Below are 21,173 nucleotides of genomic sequence, written 5' to 3' on the forward strand. Positions count from 1 at the left end.
TGAACAAACAGAAAGGGTTTTGCACCGCAAACAAGCTAACAAACAAGGCTCTCCAACGCCTATGTGCTCTTGAGGACGAAGTGATAGTTAAAGCCATCAACAAGCAGCGGCAAAGTGAAATACAGGCATATTTTTGTCCATAGGGAATGTAATTAAAGGCGTTTTGTGAAACCCCTTTCAGTTTTTTCAGCTTCACATGAATGGCGTTTGAAATGACAGGGCCTGGGATGTGCACAAACGGGTAACCTTTTATGTTTATAAATGGACTACAAATGCTCCCACGGCGTTGTGCGATCGTCGATTACCCGTTACTGCGCAGCACACTTGTTTATTTATTATTTATTTTATTGAGAAATACTGCAGGCCAATACTATGGCTTAAGCAGGAGGGGCATTACAACTTGAGTCAACAAAAGAAAATATATACATGCGAATACATTGCAACACGAAATGAACTTAATGTATCAAAAAGAAGCGGCAATAATTGCTATATATAACAAGACCTTAAAAATTACTGTTATGGTTATAGTGCGGTACCGCCTAAAGTGCAGTCATCAGCAACTCCGATGACCTACGTTATAAGCAGTCTACACTGTATACTGATGTATCAGTATTGGCCGCGAGGGCCTCCTCTGGAGAGGCCGGTGCTGCAATCGTTCCGACGTCACAGATGAGATGCTTTTGCTCGCCTTGCTGCATAGTTGTTGTGGAACGGGCTGTGGATCGGGGGAAATTGTGGTATGTGGCATTGAGTTGAAGCCTAATTTGGCTAGCTGGAGATACTATTGCCGTATAAGCAGTGCTAAGGTGTGCACAAGCAGTGTCTAATAATTATAAAATTATGTCAAAGGTTTTACGTCCTAAAACAACAATATGATTGTGGGACGTTATTGTAAGAGGGCTCTGTAAATTTCAACCATGTGGTGCTCCTTAATGTGTGTTGACATTGACAGTATGCGGGCCTCTAGCATTTCGCCTTTATCGAACTGAGACTGCTGCAACCGAAATCAAACCTGCGACCTTCGGTCAGCAGCCGAGCACCACAACCAGTACACCATCGCGACGGACTACTAGCAGCTTCTGCTTCTTGGTGTACACTTCGATACCTCAGTGCAAGACATGTGACAGATCCCACTGTGAGTTTTCATTACTACCACAAATTCGAAGCAACACACGACACATCGCTTCGCTGCGGAAGCCAAAAATGGGAAAAGACGTCGACACTAACTTGCAGGTCCGCAGAAGCTTTTTCATGAAGAAAACTTGGTGTATGCTGCCACAGCTAAGATGTTTGGCAACACCTGACGTATTTGCATGAGCGCTTGCTCATCACTTGCATTCGTCAATTATTTCACTGATCATAGAGAATGACAGACTCACTGTACATATAAGTAAAAGGAAGAGCACCGGTGTCTTAAACATCTCTCGTGGTAAAGCCCTTACGAAATAAACATTTTGTCACGTTTACGATCTCATCGAAGGCACCAAAAACTTACATTGATCCATGGCCAGTAGTCAAGGTGAAAAGTAAATTGATGAGCAGTAAAAAAAAAAAATGCCAGTGGTGATTGACAATATAATGAGAGCACAACAAAAATGACCAGTGGAGAGAAATCAGCCCTTTGTCAGATTCTAATTTTGTGTGGCGATTCACTCCGCACACCATTTCTACGTGCCCGTTGACAATGGTGCATTTGCATCATATACGCGGGTATTACTGTTAGTGGTTGATTTCCCTCGTTGGTGCAAGTTCAATCGCTCTATTGATACTAAGTCCGATGTTTCTTGTGGAGAAAATGCTTAACATATTATCAGCTTAGCTTTCGGGACATTACTTGCATCGTCCTCTATGACGTCAGCTGCACTGGGCTTAGGTGACCATTGTAGCGTGCCCCATGGTGTTACGTTATACCCCTTTTTAAGAATTGAGATTCATAACAAGGGGGAAGCACAGAGCACATCACGAAAACGTGTGGTAGCAAAAGTGCAGGAATTGTGGTGTTCTAGCTGACGACATACCCTGCCATGTTAAGGCGACATCACGAGGTAGGTGGCACCACGCTATGTCCTCGAGACCAATAGGATTTTTACTAGAATGTGTTGTGGGTAGTTGGTTCATGCTAAAGAAATATTAAGGATGCAACCCACATACACGAAACTAAAAAAGAGAATGTGAGTTGCATCCTTAAGATTTTTTCAGAATAGGATTTTTTTTATTGTTAGTTGGGCTTCTTGTCGCCACAATGTAGCATTCTCAGCATAAAAAAAAAAATTTAAGAAATGAATCGTGAAGAAATTGCAGTGATCAACGCTTTATTAACAACAAATAAAAGCCACTGTCCACTTTGCTGACCAAGCTCATTTGAGAACACATGGCTCATTTTTAACTCTTTTGTATGGACACCGTCGAATGCGCATAGAATCAGTGCCAAGCTAAGAAACTGGGGTCACATTTGTGCTTTCCCAGGCTTAGGCACCACGTGTGCTGCTTTTGAGGATATTGATTTTTTAAGATAAAACTAGTTTAAAATATAATATCCCAACTTTTAGAACATATCATTAACAAGCTTCTTTCTGTAAGCGTGTTCCCGAACTGTCTTAAGGTTGGTAAAATAGTTCCTGTTTTTAAGAAGGGCAATAAGACTTCTGTCTAGAATTACAGGCCAAATTATATCCAAAATTTTCTTGGTAAGAAAGACTATTTCACATTAGATTGATGTGTTGCTTGAAAAAAGTTCACTTTTTGTATCTACAAATTCTATTTTGTCCAGGCTATTGAACTGAGCTGGCACTAATTGCATTAACTGAGGAAATAAACAAGCTATTGACAGAGGACTGCTTGTGGGATCTGTTTTTATCGGTTTGACAAAGGCTTTTGACACGGTAATCAGTCTCAAATGGCACATGTTAACAGCCATCTTTCATCACCCAAGTTCATTAATGTAGGTGTGCCACAGGAATCAAATTTAGGTCCGTTTTTTTATGTTTATTAATGACCTACCTACCATTCTTACTAGGACTAAATGCATGCTATACGCTGAAGACACAACCATCTTTACATCGTGACTGACTTCAACACAGATTTTCATAACATACCTTTATATAAGGTGCCAGGGCAATCAGCTGCAAATCAATGCTACTAAAACCATCTTCATAGTGTTGTATTCCCCGCGAATTTTACTTGACATACCACGTTACCTTCACGTCAGAAATAATGGATGAATGGAAGATTTTTATTTGTTGTCCTAAGAAACCCGACTAGCGTGCAGTGGGCTTCTTCCTCGTTGGGACAGGCAGCCTAAGCCCGACCGCCACATCCTGGGCTCTCTGGATGGCCCAAAGCTGATCGCCCTTGTTGGGACTTTTGATAGCGAAGCACCCCTTGGCTTGGTTGGCCTGATTACTGCCCAGTAACGAGGGGCATCGCCAGAGCACATGCTCTAAGTTAGCTACTTCCTTACAACGAGGGCACGAGCTGGTAGTGTAAGTGTCGGGGGGGGGGGGGGGAAGCTTATGGAAGAAGGCTAGATGTTGGCCATGCAGCTGTTTGTAAGAGTAAGTATTATCAGACCTTCCTGTTTAGGTAGAAGTGCTGCGTTAGCTAATTGTATGTCGGGGGCTGATCTCGATTGTACAACGTCGTGGGGTGGGGAGAACCACCGTGGGTGCGAAACATCATACCTTGTGCCTTGGAGTGGAGCAGCTCGTTGAGGCCTCATAAACATTTCTCGTGAAGTGCCTTTTCTTGGTGTCATATTAGATACTGAGCTGAAATTTCATAACCATGCCACTTCATTCGTTAAAAATATTGCATTTGGAAATGTTATCATCGACTGTAACAACTACAAAACCAAACGGTTGACTTTACTCGTCCTGTAGCACATTGTTTCGAAAGCTTAACATACTGTCATTAAGACGATTTTGTCACGCATGTCATTGCATGCATTGATCATTATCACTTAACGAATACCAATACTAGCCGGTTTTCCCAGAGCAATTTTCTTTTATCGGACATAAGGACAAACTACGGCAAGTTTATAACCCTCTTTACAAGCACATTTGCCCTTCACATTAAAATAATCGCACAACATCAGTGATGGAACTATGGCTCCAATTGCTCCAATCTGCTCCAAAAGAGAAATGCTGCTCCATGCTGATCCATGCTCCTTTGAAGTGCAATATTAGTAACTCCTCCAAACCTGCTCCGAAATCACCTTGGAGAAGCTAAAAACATTGAAGTTAAAGCATGTGACCCTGCCTAAATGAAAACTAAAACAACCTTCATCTGGTATACAACTTGTATAGTAGTTGTCATAGGTCGGCAAAGAGTGGAACTCGCGCACCCACTTAAGAATTATATGTTCTGCTTTGGACTTACTCGGACCCAGCAAAATTTTCCTAAAAATAACTCGCTCAAACTGAGAATCCCCGAAATATTACTGACTCGGAACCACTCATATTCAAACTCGCAGCTTGATCAGAGTCCGAGTCGACTCATCAGTGAGTTTGGCGACCTATGGTAGCTGTTTACTGACATATTGACAATGCTACACATACTGGCATTTCCTCTCTCTATATGTAGTGTGAGACGACATCAGGTATGAAGGAGCAATCATTGTATTTTCAACACATATGCATGAGCCAGCAACCGAACACACAGCGAAAGACTACAATGATGATGATCACGATGGTTTGTATGTGCAAGTGAAGATAATAAACTACACAGTCAGCACTCGCACTATTTCCCCCCTACGCGAAAGCGGTCAGCAAGACGGCCATTTAGTAAAGGTACGAGCACCGGATATAAGGCTTCGGGCGAGACACATGGACGATTTCAGTCCCGCGACGACGACGATTAGAAGCCAAAGCAACCGGAGCGACGCAATAATTCACAGCTGATGTGCGATCAAGCACGGTGTAAGGACCCAGGTATGTGAACGAATTTTTCACAGAGGCCATGTGTGCGAACAAGTGTCCAGAGGAGCTTTTTGTCACCTGGGTAGAATGACATTACTCGACTTTTCACTGGACTTTTCATTACTCGACGATTCAGGCCGAACGAACTTTTCGCTGGGCCTGAATGGTAGAGGTGTTGTGCGGGCGATTGTGCGGCAGTGGTTGACGCGGGCAGCGAATTCTTCTAGATGAGATGCAGATGGGACAGAGGACGTGGACAAAAAGCTGGTGTCTAGAACAAAAAATGCTGCACGACTATACACAATAAAAAAAAAAGGGCTGTAACATTTAGTGCGTTGAATGGCAGTGTTATAGGCAAACGGGACGAAAGGTAATATTGTGTCCCAGTTCTTGTGACAGGGCTGGACATATATAGAGATCATGTCTAACAAAGTTCTATGAAAATGCTCAGCGAGACCATTTGTTGGCAGATGATGTGCAGAGGTGGTCCTACGGATAGTGTCAGAGGCCTGTAGGACTTCAGAGAGCACATGAGAAAGAATGTCTTGCCACAGACAGTCGGGAGAACACGAGGGGCGCCATGGCACAAGATAACTGCACGCAGAACAAAGTCGGCCACTTCGGAAGCAGGGCCAGAAAGAAGAGCTGCTTTCTCAAGGAACAGGAAGTTTTTGGAAGTACATACTTGGAAACACTAGTCGAGAGGCCAGGCCAGAAACAGCGAGTCTTAATGCGATCGTAGGTTTCATGAAAACCCAGGTGGCCAGCTTGGAGTCCAAAACTTGGGGTGGAAGTGAACGAGGTATGACCGGCACCCATTGGCTACCGAGAGGATAGTAAATTTGCCGAAGTAACGCCCCATCATGAAGTTTAGAATGTGTGAGTTGTCGTCGTAAGCGGCTGTTGGGAGCACGGGACAAGCCGGTGAGCCCATCAATGATTGTACGGTAGTATGTTTCTACATGTTGCACCGAGATGAGGTCTACGGATCAAAGGAGGTCATCCGGTGCAGTGAACTCGATAGGACTAAGACTGGTCATCGGTGTGGTCTTATGGCTGGGAGGTGCTGTGCAGCAGGTAGATGTGTCATGATTTTTCAACAGCGCACAGTGTGACAAAACGTCGGCATCTTGGTGTTTTTGACTCGACCGGTATGTGACACTGTAGTCATACTCCTGCAGTCGGAGCACCCAACGACAGAGGTGTCCCGACAAGTTCTTTAAGGAGGACAACCAACAGAGCGCATCATGATCTGTGACAATCGTGAAGTGGCGGCTTTAAAAATAAGGGTGAAATTTTTGCAAGGACCACATAATAGCCAGACATCCTTGTTCAGGGATGTGTAATTCCGTTCTGCTAGAGAGAGAGTACGGCTCGCTTAAGCCACGACTTGCTCTTGCGAAGCCTGGTAACACTGCAGCAGGACAGGGCTTATTCCATGCTCACTTGCGTCAGTGCGTAATATAGTAGGGGCTGTGGGATCTAAATGGCGAAGAACTGGACTTGAAGTGAAGCATCGCTCCAAGGTCTGGAAAGCAGCTTCACAGTCATCTGTCCAAATAAAGGATGCACTTGTGGTCAGGAGTTTGGGAAGAGGAGCCGCCTTAGTGGTGAAATCACGGACAAACCGGCGAAAGTAAGAGGCTAAGCCGAGGAACCTGCGAAGATCTTTTAGTGTGGTGGGCTTACGAAAGTGCAACACAGCGGCCACTTTGTCGGGATGAGGTTCGATGCCAAGCTTCCTGATAATGTGGCCTAACACTTTGATGCTGTGGCTCGCAAACCGACACCTGTCGGTATTTAACTAGAGACCAGCTTTGGTGGGTAGACATGTGAGCACCTCGTCTTGACGTTCTAGGTGTTTCGAGAAGCTGGATGAAAAGATGATGATGTCGTGCAGGTAACAAAGACAGGTCTTCTATTTTAGGCCCCGCAGCACCGTATCGATAATTAGCTCAAATGTGGCTGGGGCATTGTAGAGCCCAAAAGGCATCACGTCGAATTCAAAGAGGCTATCAGGAGTAGCAAACACTGTCTTCTCTTTATCAGGCTCATGCATCGAGATCTGCCAATAGCCAGATCCTAGGTCAAGGTTTGAAAGTATTCTGCACCCTGTAAGGTGTCAAAGGCATCGTCAATCCAAGGTATAGGATATACATTCTTCCGGGCAATTTTGTTTAGTGCCCTGTAATCAAAGCAAAATCGCACTGATCCATCCTTTTTCTTAACTAGGACAACAGGAGAAGACCAAGGGCTTGCTGAAGGCCTTATAACGTTGCATGGGAGCATGTCATTGCCTTGTTCCTCGATAACCTTGTGTTCTGAAGACGACACACGGTAAGGGCGACAGTGAATGATGCGAGACCCGTCTGTGGCGATGCAATTGGAGGCCGCCGTAGTTTGTCCCAAGCAATCCGAACAAACGTCAAAAGAAGTCTGGTGTTTTGTTAAAATGGCCATTAAGTCCTTAGTCTGTATTCGAATAAGATATGGACTCAAAGTGGCTTTAAGTGCATTAGATGAGCATCCTGGTGTCGTACATTTAGTGACTGATGACGGAGACGGTACAGTGACGACGTATACTGGTGCTATGTCGATAAGACTGGCAACAGCGGACCCCTCTCGCTGTAGTAGTGGCTCTGTTGTCTTATTGTAAATGGTAAGAGAGGCATGACCACGCGAAAACCGCACTAAACAAGCGATGGGGATTCCTCGGAAAATGCAGCACTGATCAGGGACAACCACTGCATCACCGTCGATGGTATTGCTTGACCTTGTGATGTTATAGGGGCAGGACTGCTCCAGAAAGAATCAGACAGCACGCCAGTGCACAAACACACGTCCAACTTCTATTGTACCCTTCACACATGGACAACCCACACATTACGAAGTTCCTAACACAAACCCACGCGGCTAAACTAAATGAAGAAGTAGAACGTTCGGCCTACAGTTCAGGTCGTCGGGGTGTAGACTGGGCCGTCGTTGATGCCCCGTCGGCAACATTCAGTGGCGAAGTCGACGTTGGGCGGCGTCGTCACCTGCAGTGACGAAGTCGGGAGACGCAGGGTCGCCGCGTCGAACTCCAGTGGCTCAGCGCCACGGTTGACGAACTGGAGCCGTCGACTCACGTGTTCCGGCGGCAGGGAGTTGTGCCCTTGAGCACCTGTAGTCCGCCTCGGAAACCCACGCCAGCCCTCCTGGAACAGCGGCGCAAGGGCAGGTTCAGGCACCCGGCGCCAGCTCTCCACGACCAGCGGGACAAGGACAGGTTCAGGAACCAGGCGCCAGCTCTCCTAGACCGGTCGTCTAGCGGAGGCTGAGCTGTCCACTCGGCTAGTACGAGTGTCGCGACGTGGCCTGGGTCGTACCTATGGGCCAGACGCCCAACGAGGTAGTCCTGCCTCGAACGACGTACCTCGCGCACTGCCGAAGGCACGGGTCACCCACGCTCGAGGCCGCGCCTCACGAGCTCTCGTCTTCTTCGTAGGCACCGCCCGGCACATACACGCACACATCACATCCTCTTCGCCACCGCACGGCACACTATTGTCGTTTTTTTAGTTTCTGTTTCGCGCCCGCGCAGCACATATTATGACATCACCCCCTTTTCCGAGAAAGTTGTTTGCAACTATTCTACTACAAGGGCGCGGGGCGAACGAATGGTCACTGCACTGCACGGTCACTGCACGGTCCCTGCACTGCACTGCATTGTCTTAGGGGTCGCATGTACATAGTAGCAGAATGTTCACAGAAGGCTGCTTACAGTTCGGTTGGAAAACTACCGTACAAGTAGGGTTGCTATGTCGCAACTAGGAGTCAACTATTCACGACTGAGGGCTAGTAGTATTAAGAACCACGTTGCTACCTAAACGGCAGTTATGCGCGACTCAAGTAGTCGGCTCCAACATTGTCACAACCTTTGATGTAATGAACTGTGAATGAGTACTCCTGCATAAGGAGTCTCCACCTCAACACTCTGTTGTTCACGTGTTTGGCGGAATTTAAATACTGTAATGGTTGGTGGTCTGACTGAATGACAAAAGGTTTGCCATAGAGGTAAATATGAAATTTTTGCACTGCCCAAACAAGTGCAAGGCATTCCCGTTCTATTGTTGAATAGTGGGTTTCTCGGGGCAATAAATTACGACTTGCGTAAGCAACTGGATGCAGCACCTGGCCCTTTCCCATCTGGAGCAATACTGCGCCCAGGCTTGTATTGGAGGCATCCGTACGAAGAACGAACTCCTTCGAGAGGTCGGGAGCGAGGAGGATGGGAGCATCACCGAGCTTCTTCTTGAGGGCCGTAAACGCTTCCTCTTGATGTGCGCCCCATGAAACAGTGTGGCTTTGTCCCTTTCTTGTACGGTCCGTCAGCGGCTTGGTCAGTTCGGCGTAGTTCGGTATAAACTTCCTGTAATAGCCGGTCAAGCCAAGAAACGACTGCACTGCTTTCTTGGTTGTAGGTCGTTTTGCGGCAAGAATCTTGTCTAGCGTTTTGAGAAGCGGTTCAACTGTAGTCTCCCCGATTCGATGTCCCAAGAAGGATATGCTTCGCTCTCCTATCTCACATTTACTTGGTTTTATGGTGAGGTGAGCTTGGTTAATTCGTTCAAAAACTTGTCTGAGGGTGTCGATGTGCTCTTGCCAAGTATCGGTCGCAATGATGACATCGTCGAAATAATGGTGAACGTTGTCAACCCCACCCAGTACTGATCTCATAAGGCGCGCGAATACTGCTGGCACCGTTTTAATGCCAAAAGGCATGTAGAGGAAGTGATAGAGCCCAGACATGCTGGAGAAAGCAGTTTTTTCACGACTGTTTGGATCCATCGGTACTTGCCAGTATCCTTTCGTGAAATCAAATTTGGAGAAAAACTGCTTTTGTCCAACAAGTGCAAGAACTACATCGATGCGTGGTATTGGCTCGCAGTCGGGGACCAGAATCTTGTTCAATTCTCTGAAGTCTATGCACAACCTAATCGTGTTGTCCGGTTTCTTCACCACGACAATGGGAGCGTGGTACGGCGACTGAGACCGCTCAATAATACCGAGTTTCAGCATCTCTTGCACTTCCTTTTCTACTCTTTCTTGCAAGGCAAGGGGGATGGGGTACTGCGGAACATGCACAGGCTTATTGGAGGTCAGACGTAGCGAACACTCCACGAGTGCTGTTTTCCCTGGTAAGTCAGAAAAAATGTCCGCATACTCTTGAAAAAGTGCTTGCACATTCTGAACTTGTTCAGCAGTGAGGTGTGGTGATAGCTTGACATCCGTGCTGAACTGCGTGCGATACAAGCTCAATATGGGCATTTGTTTGACTTCGTCTTCTTCTTCGGGGAGATTTTCGTGGAGCTCTGCAACAACTGACACCTGTTGTGGTTCCGTCACTTCGCGCTCTTTGTATTTTTTGAGCATGTTGATATGAAAAATCTAGTTTTTCCCAAACACATCGATGACGTAGTCCACATCACTTTTCCGTTCGATGACTTGGAACGGCCCTTTCCACTGCATTAACAGCTTGTTGGAGTCAGTCGGGAGCAGAATTAAAACCTTGTTGCCTGGGCATAATTTTCTAGGGCGACTTTTCCTGTCATAATAGGTTTTCTGCTTCACACGAGCCTTCTCCAGCTGTTCATGGGCTATCTTGCAAGTCTCCTCTAGGCGATTGCGCAAATCAAAGACGTAGGTGTAAGTCGTCCGCGTTTCTGCGTCTAGCCCCTCATTTGTCCACAGTTCTCTCAGCACGGTTAGCGGTCCTCGGACGTGGCGGCCGTAAATGAGCTGAAACGGAGAGAACCCGAGGCTTGTCTGTGGAACTTCCCTATATGCAAAGAGTAGCGGAGCTAGGTACCTGTCCCAAGATCGAGGTCTCTCTTGGCACATTCTCTTTAGCATTGTCTTCAGGGTGCCATTAAATTTCTCCACGAGACCGTTTGCCATCGCATGATATGGGGTTGTCTTTAGCATCTTCACGGAGAGAAGCCTGCTAACCTCGTTCATTAATTCTGAGGTAAAACTTGCCCCTTGGTCGGTGACGATTTCCTTTGGCAAGCCGATGCGGGAAAAAATCTCGATGAGTGCTTCCGCAATGTGAACTGCATCGATTGCGGGCAATGCTACAGCGTCATGGTAGCGAGTTGCAAAATCGATAAGTGTCAGAACATATCGGTTCCCACGGTCCGATCTTGGTGAAAATGGGCCGATTAAATCAACCGCGACCCTTTCAAAAGGTGTCCGGATAAGAGGCATGTTGCCTAGTGGTGCGACTCCAACTTTTCCTTTAGGGGTAGTTCTCTGGCACTTGTCGCAAGACTTGACAAAGCGCTTTACGTCTCCGTTCAGGTCAGGCCAATAAAATTCTTCTAGGACACGATCAGTAGTTCTTTTGATGCCTTGGTGTCCCGCCATGATACTGCCATGAGCAATGTCCAGTATGCCTACCCGGAACGCTTTCGGAGTGACCAGCTGTTTAAACGTCCTGCCAGTGGCAAGGCGGTAGCGTCGATAAAGCAATCCTTTATCTTCGATGAAATCGTAACAGTGGCCCTTTCCCGATTTGAACTCTTTATTCACTTTAGCAAAGACAGCTTTGAGTGTCGGGTCATTTCGCTGTTCCTCGGCGAGTTGGGCTCTGGTAACGTCAGGTAAGAGCGTTGTTGACGCGTACAAAGGCCTGATATTTTCTTGACCTTGTTGATTGGCTTTGGTTTTTGCCACGCTTGAAGAAGCAGATCTTGAGGTGACAGGTGACTTGGTCGGGTGTGCTTGCGCAGGTAACTCATCCACCTGGGTATGAGTCGCCTGCTTCCAGTCAGAATCTGGATCGTATGGTCCTCTGACGCCTGGAAGATTTCCCAGCACAAGGTCATAGAGGGGTTGATCCATACAAGCCACTTTCAGCATCCCTGTGAAGTACGGCGTGTTGACTTGTACAATAGCTTCCGGGAGATGGCTAGTTGACCTGTCTAGGAGAACGACACTGATTTTCTTGCCTGTCAGGCACACATCAGGAACGAGCTCCCGTCGGACGATTGCCGCGTTGCATCCCGTATCGCGTAAGACTCGAACCTCTCTTCCTAGCAGCAGACCTTCGACCACTGGCATCCCGTCGGCCAGGAAACGTATTGTACCCTGCACGTTCTTGTCGTCGTGGTGACTTGAGCAAGGAATCTTCCCTCCTGGACGCTTGGCTGTTTTTCTAGCACCAGCCCGGGCAGAGTCAGGTTCGCTAAATGCGCACGAAGAACTCGGTTTGTTGTTCCCATGCTGGTTTCGGCAAGTTTCTGTGACATGTCCCGTTTTACCGCACGACTTGCATTTCAGCATCTGCTTAGGGGGATTGCGGCAGTCAGGAGCCAAATGTCCGAAACGATGACACAGGATACACTTGAGTTGCGGTTTCCGCGACGCTTCGGTAGGCTTTCCACTGGATTCTTTCGCGGGGTCAGGACCTTTTCCTATATTAGTCAAATTCTGCGCCTCAAGGAAGCGATCCGTCAAATTAGCGAGTTCATCTAGTGACTTGCACTCTCGCTCTTTTAAGAAAACAACCAGCTTTGGATGGCAACAACGCAAGAATTGCTCAGAGATTACGTGATCCCTTAGACCTTCATAGGTTTGGGATACGTTTGCCATGTCTATCCAATGGTCGAAATAACTGGTAATTCTTGCTGCTAACTGTCGTCCAGTTTCACCATCTGCTGCTCGTGCTTTCCGAAACTTATCTTGGTAGCCTTGAGCCGTAAACTGAAATCTCTGCAGTAGCGCTTTCTTTACTTTTTGGTAGTCCAGCGAATCAGCGGCAGTCATTCGGCCTATCACGGTTAACGCGTCACCCGTTAGGCACAGGCTAACAGCGAGACCCCATTTTTCTTGCGGCCAATCCTGTCCTGTGGCTACGCGCTCGAATCGCTGCAGATACGCGTGCAGATCATCGCGTTTCTCGTCAAATACAGGCAGTAACTTCTGCGGATTGAGGGGTGAGGAGGTGCTGGGCGCAGTCAAAGCGTCATTAGCTGCTACAGGCATATTCTGAGCTCCTTCCTGAAGCTTTAGCTTAAGCTGCAGAATTTCACGCTGCCTCTCGTCAGCTTCTTTGGCTGCCTCTCGCTCTGCAGCTCTCTCATCCCTTAGCTTAGCCTGTTGGGCCTCAATCCACTTGTTTAGCTCTGCACCCGAGAACCCTAGTTGGAGCCCTATAGCGGCGAGTTTTTCCAAGTCCATGGTGCAGTCTGAACGTGTGTCTGCCTCGAGCGAAACTATCTTTTTTCCCTGGTTTAACGAGCGGATCCTGGCAGGCTCGCCAGTTTGTGATGTTATAGGGGCAGGACTGCTCCAGAAAGAATCGGACAGCACGCCAGTGCACAAACACACGTCCAACTTCTATTGTACCCTTCACACATGGACAACCCACACATTACGAAGTTCCTAACACAAACCCACGCGGCTAAACTAAATGAAGAAGTAGAACGTTCGGCCTACAGTTCAGGTCGTCGGGGTAGTAGACTGGGCCGTCGTTGATGCCCCGTCGGCAACATTCAGTGGCGAAGTCGACGTTGGGCGGCGTCGTCACCTGCAGTGACGAAGTCGGGAGACGCAGGGTCGCCGCGTCGAACTCTAGTGGCTCAGCGCCACGGTCGACGAACTGGAGCCGACGACTCACGTGTTCCGGCGGCAGGGAGTTGTGCCCTTGAGCACCTGTAGTCCGCCTCGGAAACCCACGCCAGCCCTCCTGGAACAGCGGCGCAAGGGCAGGTTCAGGCACCCGGCGCCAGCTCTCCACGACCAGCGGGACAAGGACAGGTTCAGGAACCAGGCGCCAGCTCTCCTAGACCGGTCGTCTAGCGGAGGCTGAGCTGTCCACTCGGCTAGTACGAGTGTCGCGACGTGGCCTGGGTCGTACCTATGGGCCAGACGCCCAACGAGGTAGTCCTGCCTCGAACGACGTACCTCGCGCACTGCCGAAGGCACGGGTCACCCACGCTCGAGGCCGCGCCTCACGAGCTCTCGTCTTCCTCGTAGGCACCGCCCGGCACATACACGCACACATCACATCCTCTTCGCCACCGCACGGCACACTATTGTCGTTTTTTTAGTTTCTGTTTCGCGCCCGTGCAGCACATATTATGACAGACCTAATGGTGAGGATACGTTCTTGGATGGGGGGCAGTACAAAATCTGCGGCTGCGACAAGGCGAGGCGACGAGAAATCGTACGCGCTAGAATGCTGAGTGTCCGTAGTGTGAATAATGGGCGGACTACACGAAGTGACAGCGGAAGCAGCTGACAGGAAGTCCCAGCCCAATATAATCCAATGAACACGTGAAGAAAGCACAGCCAGTTGTATATGGTGGTGAATTCGGTCGATCAGAACATGAACAGTGCATTAACCAATAGGGTAAATTCGATTGTCATTAGCACCACAAAACACCGGATTAACATATAGATGGAGTTTGCACTTTTCGTAAACGGTGATACAGTTCAATGACCGAACTGGCGGCTCCAGTGTCAACGAGTGCGTCATCCGAAATGCCTTCGACACAAACAGTGAGTAAGTTTTCAGGGCGCGCAGAAAGAATTGGGACATTTCGATGACACGCAGTTTCTCCTCCAAAAACTTCAGCTTCTAGTATTCCGAGTGGCTGTCGAGCGGCATCAGGGCAGAAGGTAAAGGCGAAGTAGTACGGCGAAAGGGTGACGGTGAACGACTGTGTGGTGAGCGGGAAGAACAAGTGTCTCCGTCTAAGAAAGGAGGTGAAGGCGAACGTCGTGACGAGAGAATGCAGGTTCCTGGAATGTAGAGGTTGGATTTCGAGCACGGTCACTCTCATACGAATAACTTGATCATCGATCTTGCTGGTGCAGGCGGCAAAAGTGGAGATATGTCCTCGTATGCCACAGTAGTAGCCAACAGGGCGCGTAGGGCGCCAGGCAGCGAAGTGTGGTTGTAGTGGTGCCTTGGCTGCGATCGCGGCCAAATGGTCGTATATCAGGGCCGCAGGTACAGGTGGAGTTGGTGCAGGAGGCCACGAAGTGACTACAGCATATGTAGGCACATGTAAGGGTGCAGGGGGGGGGGACACGTGCGACGCTTGTCATTGATGCCAATTCATCCTTGATAATTTCCCGAGGGTTAGGAGGGGGCGAGCGGACAGATGAAGTAGGTGCGCTGGCAGGAATATGGCTGTGAAGTTCCTCTTTCACTATGGTGCGAATTAGAATTCGTAGCTCATGCTCGCCAGTAATACGAATGTCACAGGAGGCGTGTGGAAGGCGCATTGAGTACAGTGCGTCCAGGCGCTGGCAGGTGGTATTGATGTTCTGAACTGTTTGTGGGCTCTGCATGACAAGAGCATTAAAGGCGACGGAGTTAATGACTTTCAGTACATGACGAATACGGTCGACCTCCGACACGTCACTTTGGGCACGGCAGCAGAGGGCCAGAACGTCTCCAATGTACGATGTGTACGATTTGGCAGGCCCCTGGATGCGAATAGCGAGCTTCTGCTTCGCTACCTCAGAGCGTCATGCAGAAGTGCCCAATATCTGACGCAGCTGCATCGTGAATGCTGACCAATCAGGAAAGTCGCATTCGTGGTTATAATACCACGTCATAGCGACCTCCTTGAGACAAGAGGGAACATAGCACAGCTTGTGTGCCTCATCTCAGTAAGTGCAAGCACTGGTGCGGTCATAACTGTCCAGCCATACTTCTACGTCCTTACCATGAAGGCCAGAAAACACTGGAGGGTCTCGCTGCAAGGTACTCGCGGTGTGGTGAGGCCCAGCAGGCTGAGCAAGTGCAACGAAGGCGGCAAGGGGTGGTGCGTCGTATTGCGCTATCACTGTTGCCAAGCACAGCCGTCGACCAGACCGGAGCTCCAGGGGTGACCGGTGGAGCACAAGGATGTGGGAATCGTAGCACCTCCACCACTTGTGAGACGACGTCAGGTACGAAGGAGTGACCATTGTATTTTGAACACAGATGCGCGAGCCAGCAACCGAACACCTGGCTAGAGACTACGATGATTTGTATGCGCCGGTGAAGATGACGAACTACACAGTCAGCGCTCACAATATATATATATGAGATCTAACAGACAGTAATGGCAAGGAATGTACAAGGGAAGTTATTAGAACCAATGGAACGTAAATAAGAAAGAAAAGTGGATGAAAAAATAACCAGCCGTGAGCAGGAATCGAACCTACAACCTTCGAATAACGCGTTCGATGCTCTAGCCACTGAGCTACCACAGCGGCCTTCCCTCCATCCACTTTTTTGGGTTTATATGTGAATTGAGAAGTAGGAGTGACAGTCAGCGCCATCAATAAGCCAAGCGACGAGTGTGAAAACACTCTTTTATGCGCATGTTTGCTACGGACACTCTGCAGTCACCCATACCGATGAGAAAATCATCATCATCATTGTCACCAGCTTTTTTTTTTATTTCTTTTGTTAACAATAGTGGTGGCAGCTGCTTAAGTGTGCTGAGTGAATAGTTTTAGACAATTTAAATGTTTCACAAATCCATGTGAGCACTTTTTGAATGCACGTAATGTTACGGGAGTAGACTGGGCATTCTCGTTTCAAACATTTCGTAAATGAGGGACTGCAGTAATCTATGTTTCGTACTTGAATGCACGTAATGTTACGGGAGTAGACTGGGCATTCTCGTTTCAAACATTTCGTAAATGAGGGACTGCAGTAATCTATGTTTCGTACTCCCGAGTTAAGAAATGCATAGACTCGTATGGGTATTCACCGGTGCTCCGAATCGTTGCATTGGGCTCGTTAAGCTAGCACGCTCCGAACTCTGAAAAAGCACACCCGAGTGCGCTCGGGTGCAGCACCTGCAGCGGAGTGGTTCAGAGCTTAACTTAACCGCAATTTCAGCCGACTGCCTTTGGGGGCCCGACAGCGTGGTGGCGGCAGTGTGGCCGTTTGGCGGCAGTAAGAACGAGTGGGGGAAAAAAGCCGGAAGCACGTTATTGTGGTTTTTCCGGTAGTCACACTAGGCGCACGCTCTCGTGCACCGTCTCAGTCGGAGAGCTTAGAGCGTGCTCCGTTATTACGCATTGGAAGTCTCTTTTTAACCGTTAAGTTTACAGGAGTGCACTCCGCTGGCTGTACATTAACGATATCTGCAAAATTACAGAACACTGTACGTTCACTATTTAGTTCGATGTGGTACATGGGCAGCATGTAAGCCATTGCTCGTGATGGTCCAAAAATGGGGCTCTTAGTAATTAGGTTTACAATATAGCCTTTTCAGTGCCTTTGTGATGTCAAGTGCACCTGTTCAGGTACATTCTAGACCACCTTAATTGATGCTCCTATCTGTTGCAGTGATCCTAACTGGTGGAAGGGCTCCAACCACCGAGGAGAGGGCCTTTTTCCCGCAAACTTTGTCACTGCAGACCTTGAAGAAGGTGGGCCTCTTTTCACTTTAGGCCATTCTGGGCATGACCGCCCATTGGTATCTGTGTAGCATTACGGCATTTTTAAAGAAATTGTAGCTGTTAAATGGCTGCATTGAAAAGAGGATTTATGGCAAAACCTTGTAGATTTTGGTGTTTTTCTTTGTTGGTTTTCACTTTGTCATCTTGTGCTGCAGTTTCCTAAGCAGTACTGGTTGGTTTCGTGCACTGCCAAATCTGAATGCAGACAAATAGCTACCGGCCCTCTTCCACCTGGGTTTTTAAACACATTAACTTTTTAAATACCTTGAAGATTTTCAGACAGGGTGGCTCTGACCACATGTCTGAATGTTGCCAAACACCATACAACGAGGAATAGGTAATTTGCAGTGTTGTCAAAAAAATATCAGAAATGACTTGCTCTGTCACAATGTCATCACCAGCTATGTAGGAAGCCAACAGATATTGGTCAATATTGTGATCACGTTTGGGAAGATAAGTAATACTTTTACAGTCAAGCCCATTTATAACGAACTCGAAAGTGTCATTATAAGCAGTAGAAAGAAAGTGTCATTATATCAGTAGTTCGTTGTTCAGTTAAACTCCTTTATAAGAGACATGCTCCGTGCAGCAATTCTTGTTTTTTATATGACATGTCTCTTATAAGCAGGGTACCACGTATGCATTTTCTTATCAACTTGTATTTTACTGTAGGCACACTCGTCTCTTTTATACCCTTTCTCTTATATCAGTGTCTCTTATAAAGGGGCTCGACTGTATATGGATTCTCTCATAAGAATGTGCACTTAATGACTGAATAGTTTTTTTTTCTACGACTATTCTTAATAAAGAGTGCTGACAACTCTGGTGACAAATTGGGCCTTTTGCATATGTCAAGCGACGCTCGCTGTGTACTCACGAGGGAATTAAACCACATTCGTAATGAACTGGCGCTGTTCCCTTGAAGCGCGTCACTGCCATGTGGAAACAATCATCCCTGGCTAGTTGTGTGCAGCATGTCGCTTACCCGGCTCTCACACTCGGCTACCGGGCCATGTGCACTCTTAAATGTATACATGCATTTGTGTGTTCTTGATGCATGCTTCACTCCAGATTCACTCACGTGCAGCGAGTAGCTTGTTAGTTCAACACGATGAATACATGCATTTTGCAAGCAATGTGCATGCGGCCTTGCACAACACGGTGGCAGCGAACTTGTGGAAATACTGGACCTGTTTCTGCCCCATCTCTCAGCATGGTTTTAACATGCGCTGCCAAGTACATGCGCTGTATTCATAGCCATCTGATAACTGCAGATGGCTATGATAAGGTTGTTGGCGATGAGTCGAAACGGCATGTACACTGCTTCGTACTACTTTGCCTTAGTTCTTTTTTGAGGCTTATTCGTTGAAGCACCGCTGAAACAGTGCAGAAGTCGTTAGCATTGATTGACCATTTTGGGCTATTACCGAAAGATGGAAGACCCTTTATAGCACATTATGACAGAGGAAAGTTGAGCATCGCAACAAACCGAAATCTGGGCGTGGTTCTCGTCCCTGTCCACAACATCTTTGTTGCAAGTAAACTGTCGCGAAGCATGCGGGAGCAAGTGCCTCGCACTTGCTCCCGCATGCGAGGCACTTGCTTTTAATTTTTATCCGCTTCATAAGTGCCATATTTTTATCCAGGCTGTGTTGGAAGTGTTGGTTGTGAAAGTGGGAAGCCGTAAAAAATGTTCACTATTTGTGGTTGCAGTTTCAATGAGTAGCATAGGAAAATCGTAGGTGGACCAAAACATTGTTACAACTGATAGATTGCTATATCTGGGATCGTTTCAAGTGTCTTTGACTGTAGTTTTAAACCTCAATGCAATTGATTTGGTAAAATCTGTAAATAGAAACTTCAATAAATATAAATTCAACTTTTTATGCAAAGCACGGTTGCTAAAGGATTCTGTATTATGCTCAAGTCATGCAAGAATGTTAGAGAAATGTAGTTACAAAAAAAAAAAACTTTAGCTTCAATAAATAAATTACTTTATTCAGCCTAAGTTTGGGACAAAAAAAATTTTTGTGACAAAAGGTAAACATTCTCTTTTTGTTATTTTCTGATGCCTATAGCATCAAGGGGGACAGTAGATTGACATTCATTCCAAAGGCTCTTTAACTGCACTAAGAAGCGTGGACCCTTATGTTTGCTTGCATTGCATAAACATTTTCAGCATTCATATGAACATTTTCTAGTTGTGCACTTTTTCTTTTCAGCTTTTTGAAGGACGTTGCAATAAACTTCTATACACAAGTAAATAAGCCCTCAACATGGCTCATTGAATAACTTTGGTTTTATGACGTGTTGTGCATATTTTTGTTAGTGTTAACTTGTGGAAATATTTTAAAACACGATAGCGTTAAAGAGCCTATTTTACGGAAATTCCGACGTCGTTGGTTGTGAGCGAAAAGTCATCTTATGTAGAACCGAAAAATCAAGAACAAGGCAGAGTGGGGACCGAGCCAGGGTCGTTGAGGTTCGAATGTGGATAAAACCCGTGTAATTGGTGTGCTAAGCGGATGTTCTACCACACGGCCACGTTGTTGCTTGTGAATACAGTGAAAAGAACTTTCTTTGCTTGGAAATTCAGTGAAAGTAGCTTTCATGCTTCATATACACATCCTATATACATGCTTTACTATGCAACATGAAATATTGCAGTAATAATGCATGGCACAAACACCCATTTGCAGCGGCTGTCACAACCTGTCATTAATTTAATGGCCTCGGGGTTTTAACCCGATCACCCACTACAGAAGGGACACACACTACTGAGCCTATTCGCTTAGGGCGACATATAGTGGGTGCATAGCAAGTTCACATTGGTTTCATCCACTAAAAGTACGCACTAAGAATAAAAAATTCTGGCTACGAGTGAGAATAGAACCCAGGCAGTATGCGTAGCACGCAAATGTTCTATTACTCGTTCACGTCTCTGCTTTAAAACACGAATAACTTCCTCTGCTCTCAAAAGCCGCCTTTTATGCATGTAACCCACTACACAGAACTTGCTAAAAATTTCAACCCTTGATTCACAAAGTCTGTTGTACAGTTAGGGGGACCTGTGGGAATGATTGTTACGGTTACTAGCAGATTGTTTCACCAGCACCTGAAGATCTGGTTTAAGGTGGAAGAAAATGCCAAGGGCTCTGCATTTTTCTTTTAGCAATTATATTTATTGGCATTATATATTGTTACGTTTGGAAGAGACCGGTAAAGGCTGAAATGGGCCGTTTATTAGGTCGTGAGGGGCAGCTCAGAAGCGGCCAACTGGTTAGAGATCTTCCTGATCCTTTTCTTCTTTTCTCGCTCCGGGCGACTAGTCCGTTCACCGTATACGCTTCATAGTCTTCGTGCATGTGCGCAACGTTCCTCTCCACGCAGACGAAGGCCGCCGAACGAGTTGGTCGAGTTGTCGTCGCGTGTACGGTTCAAGCGGGCATTATGAATCACTTGAGTTTTGGCAGCTCGTCGACCACTCGTCGTGAGACGACCTATTACATAGTTGACCTCAAGTCTGTTGACAATTACAGAAGGTTCATCGTAAGTGGCCAAAAACTTTTGGCATAATTTGCGCTTGCACGTCGGAGTCCACAACTACACCAGATCACCACGGCGATGAATCACTGGTCGATGGTGAATGTCATAGCGTGCTTTCGCTTTGTCTTGCGATGCCAATGTGTGTAGTCGAGCTATGCGACGCGCCTCTTTGGCGAGGCAGAAAGTCTTGGCGACAGTGACACTGTTGTGATCACAGAAAGGTAAGATTGTGTCGATTGTGCGTCGGGGCAA

The 21,173-nt window shown here is 47.1% G+C and overlaps 1 protein-coding gene across 1 annotated transcript in view; it reads left to right on the forward strand.

Annotated features, from left to right (window-relative positions):
• Window positions 1-21,173, forward strand: part of Stam (signal transducing adaptor molecule) — a 232,534-nt gene that overhangs the window by 83,943 nt on the left and 127,418 nt on the right. The window contains exon 8 of the mRNA XM_075886399.1: window positions 17,263-17,345. Coding sequence (XP_075742514.1) covers window positions 17,263-17,345 — 83 coding nt within the window. The remainder of the gene's footprint in view (window positions 1-17,262; window positions 17,346-21,173) is intronic.

The sequence above is a fragment of the Rhipicephalus microplus genome, chromosome 2 (assembly GCF_043290135.1).
Source record: "Rhipicephalus microplus isolate Deutch F79 chromosome 2, USDA_Rmic, whole genome shotgun sequence".
Lineage (NCBI taxonomy): Eukaryota > Metazoa > Arthropoda > Arachnida > Ixodida > Ixodidae > Rhipicephalus > Rhipicephalus microplus.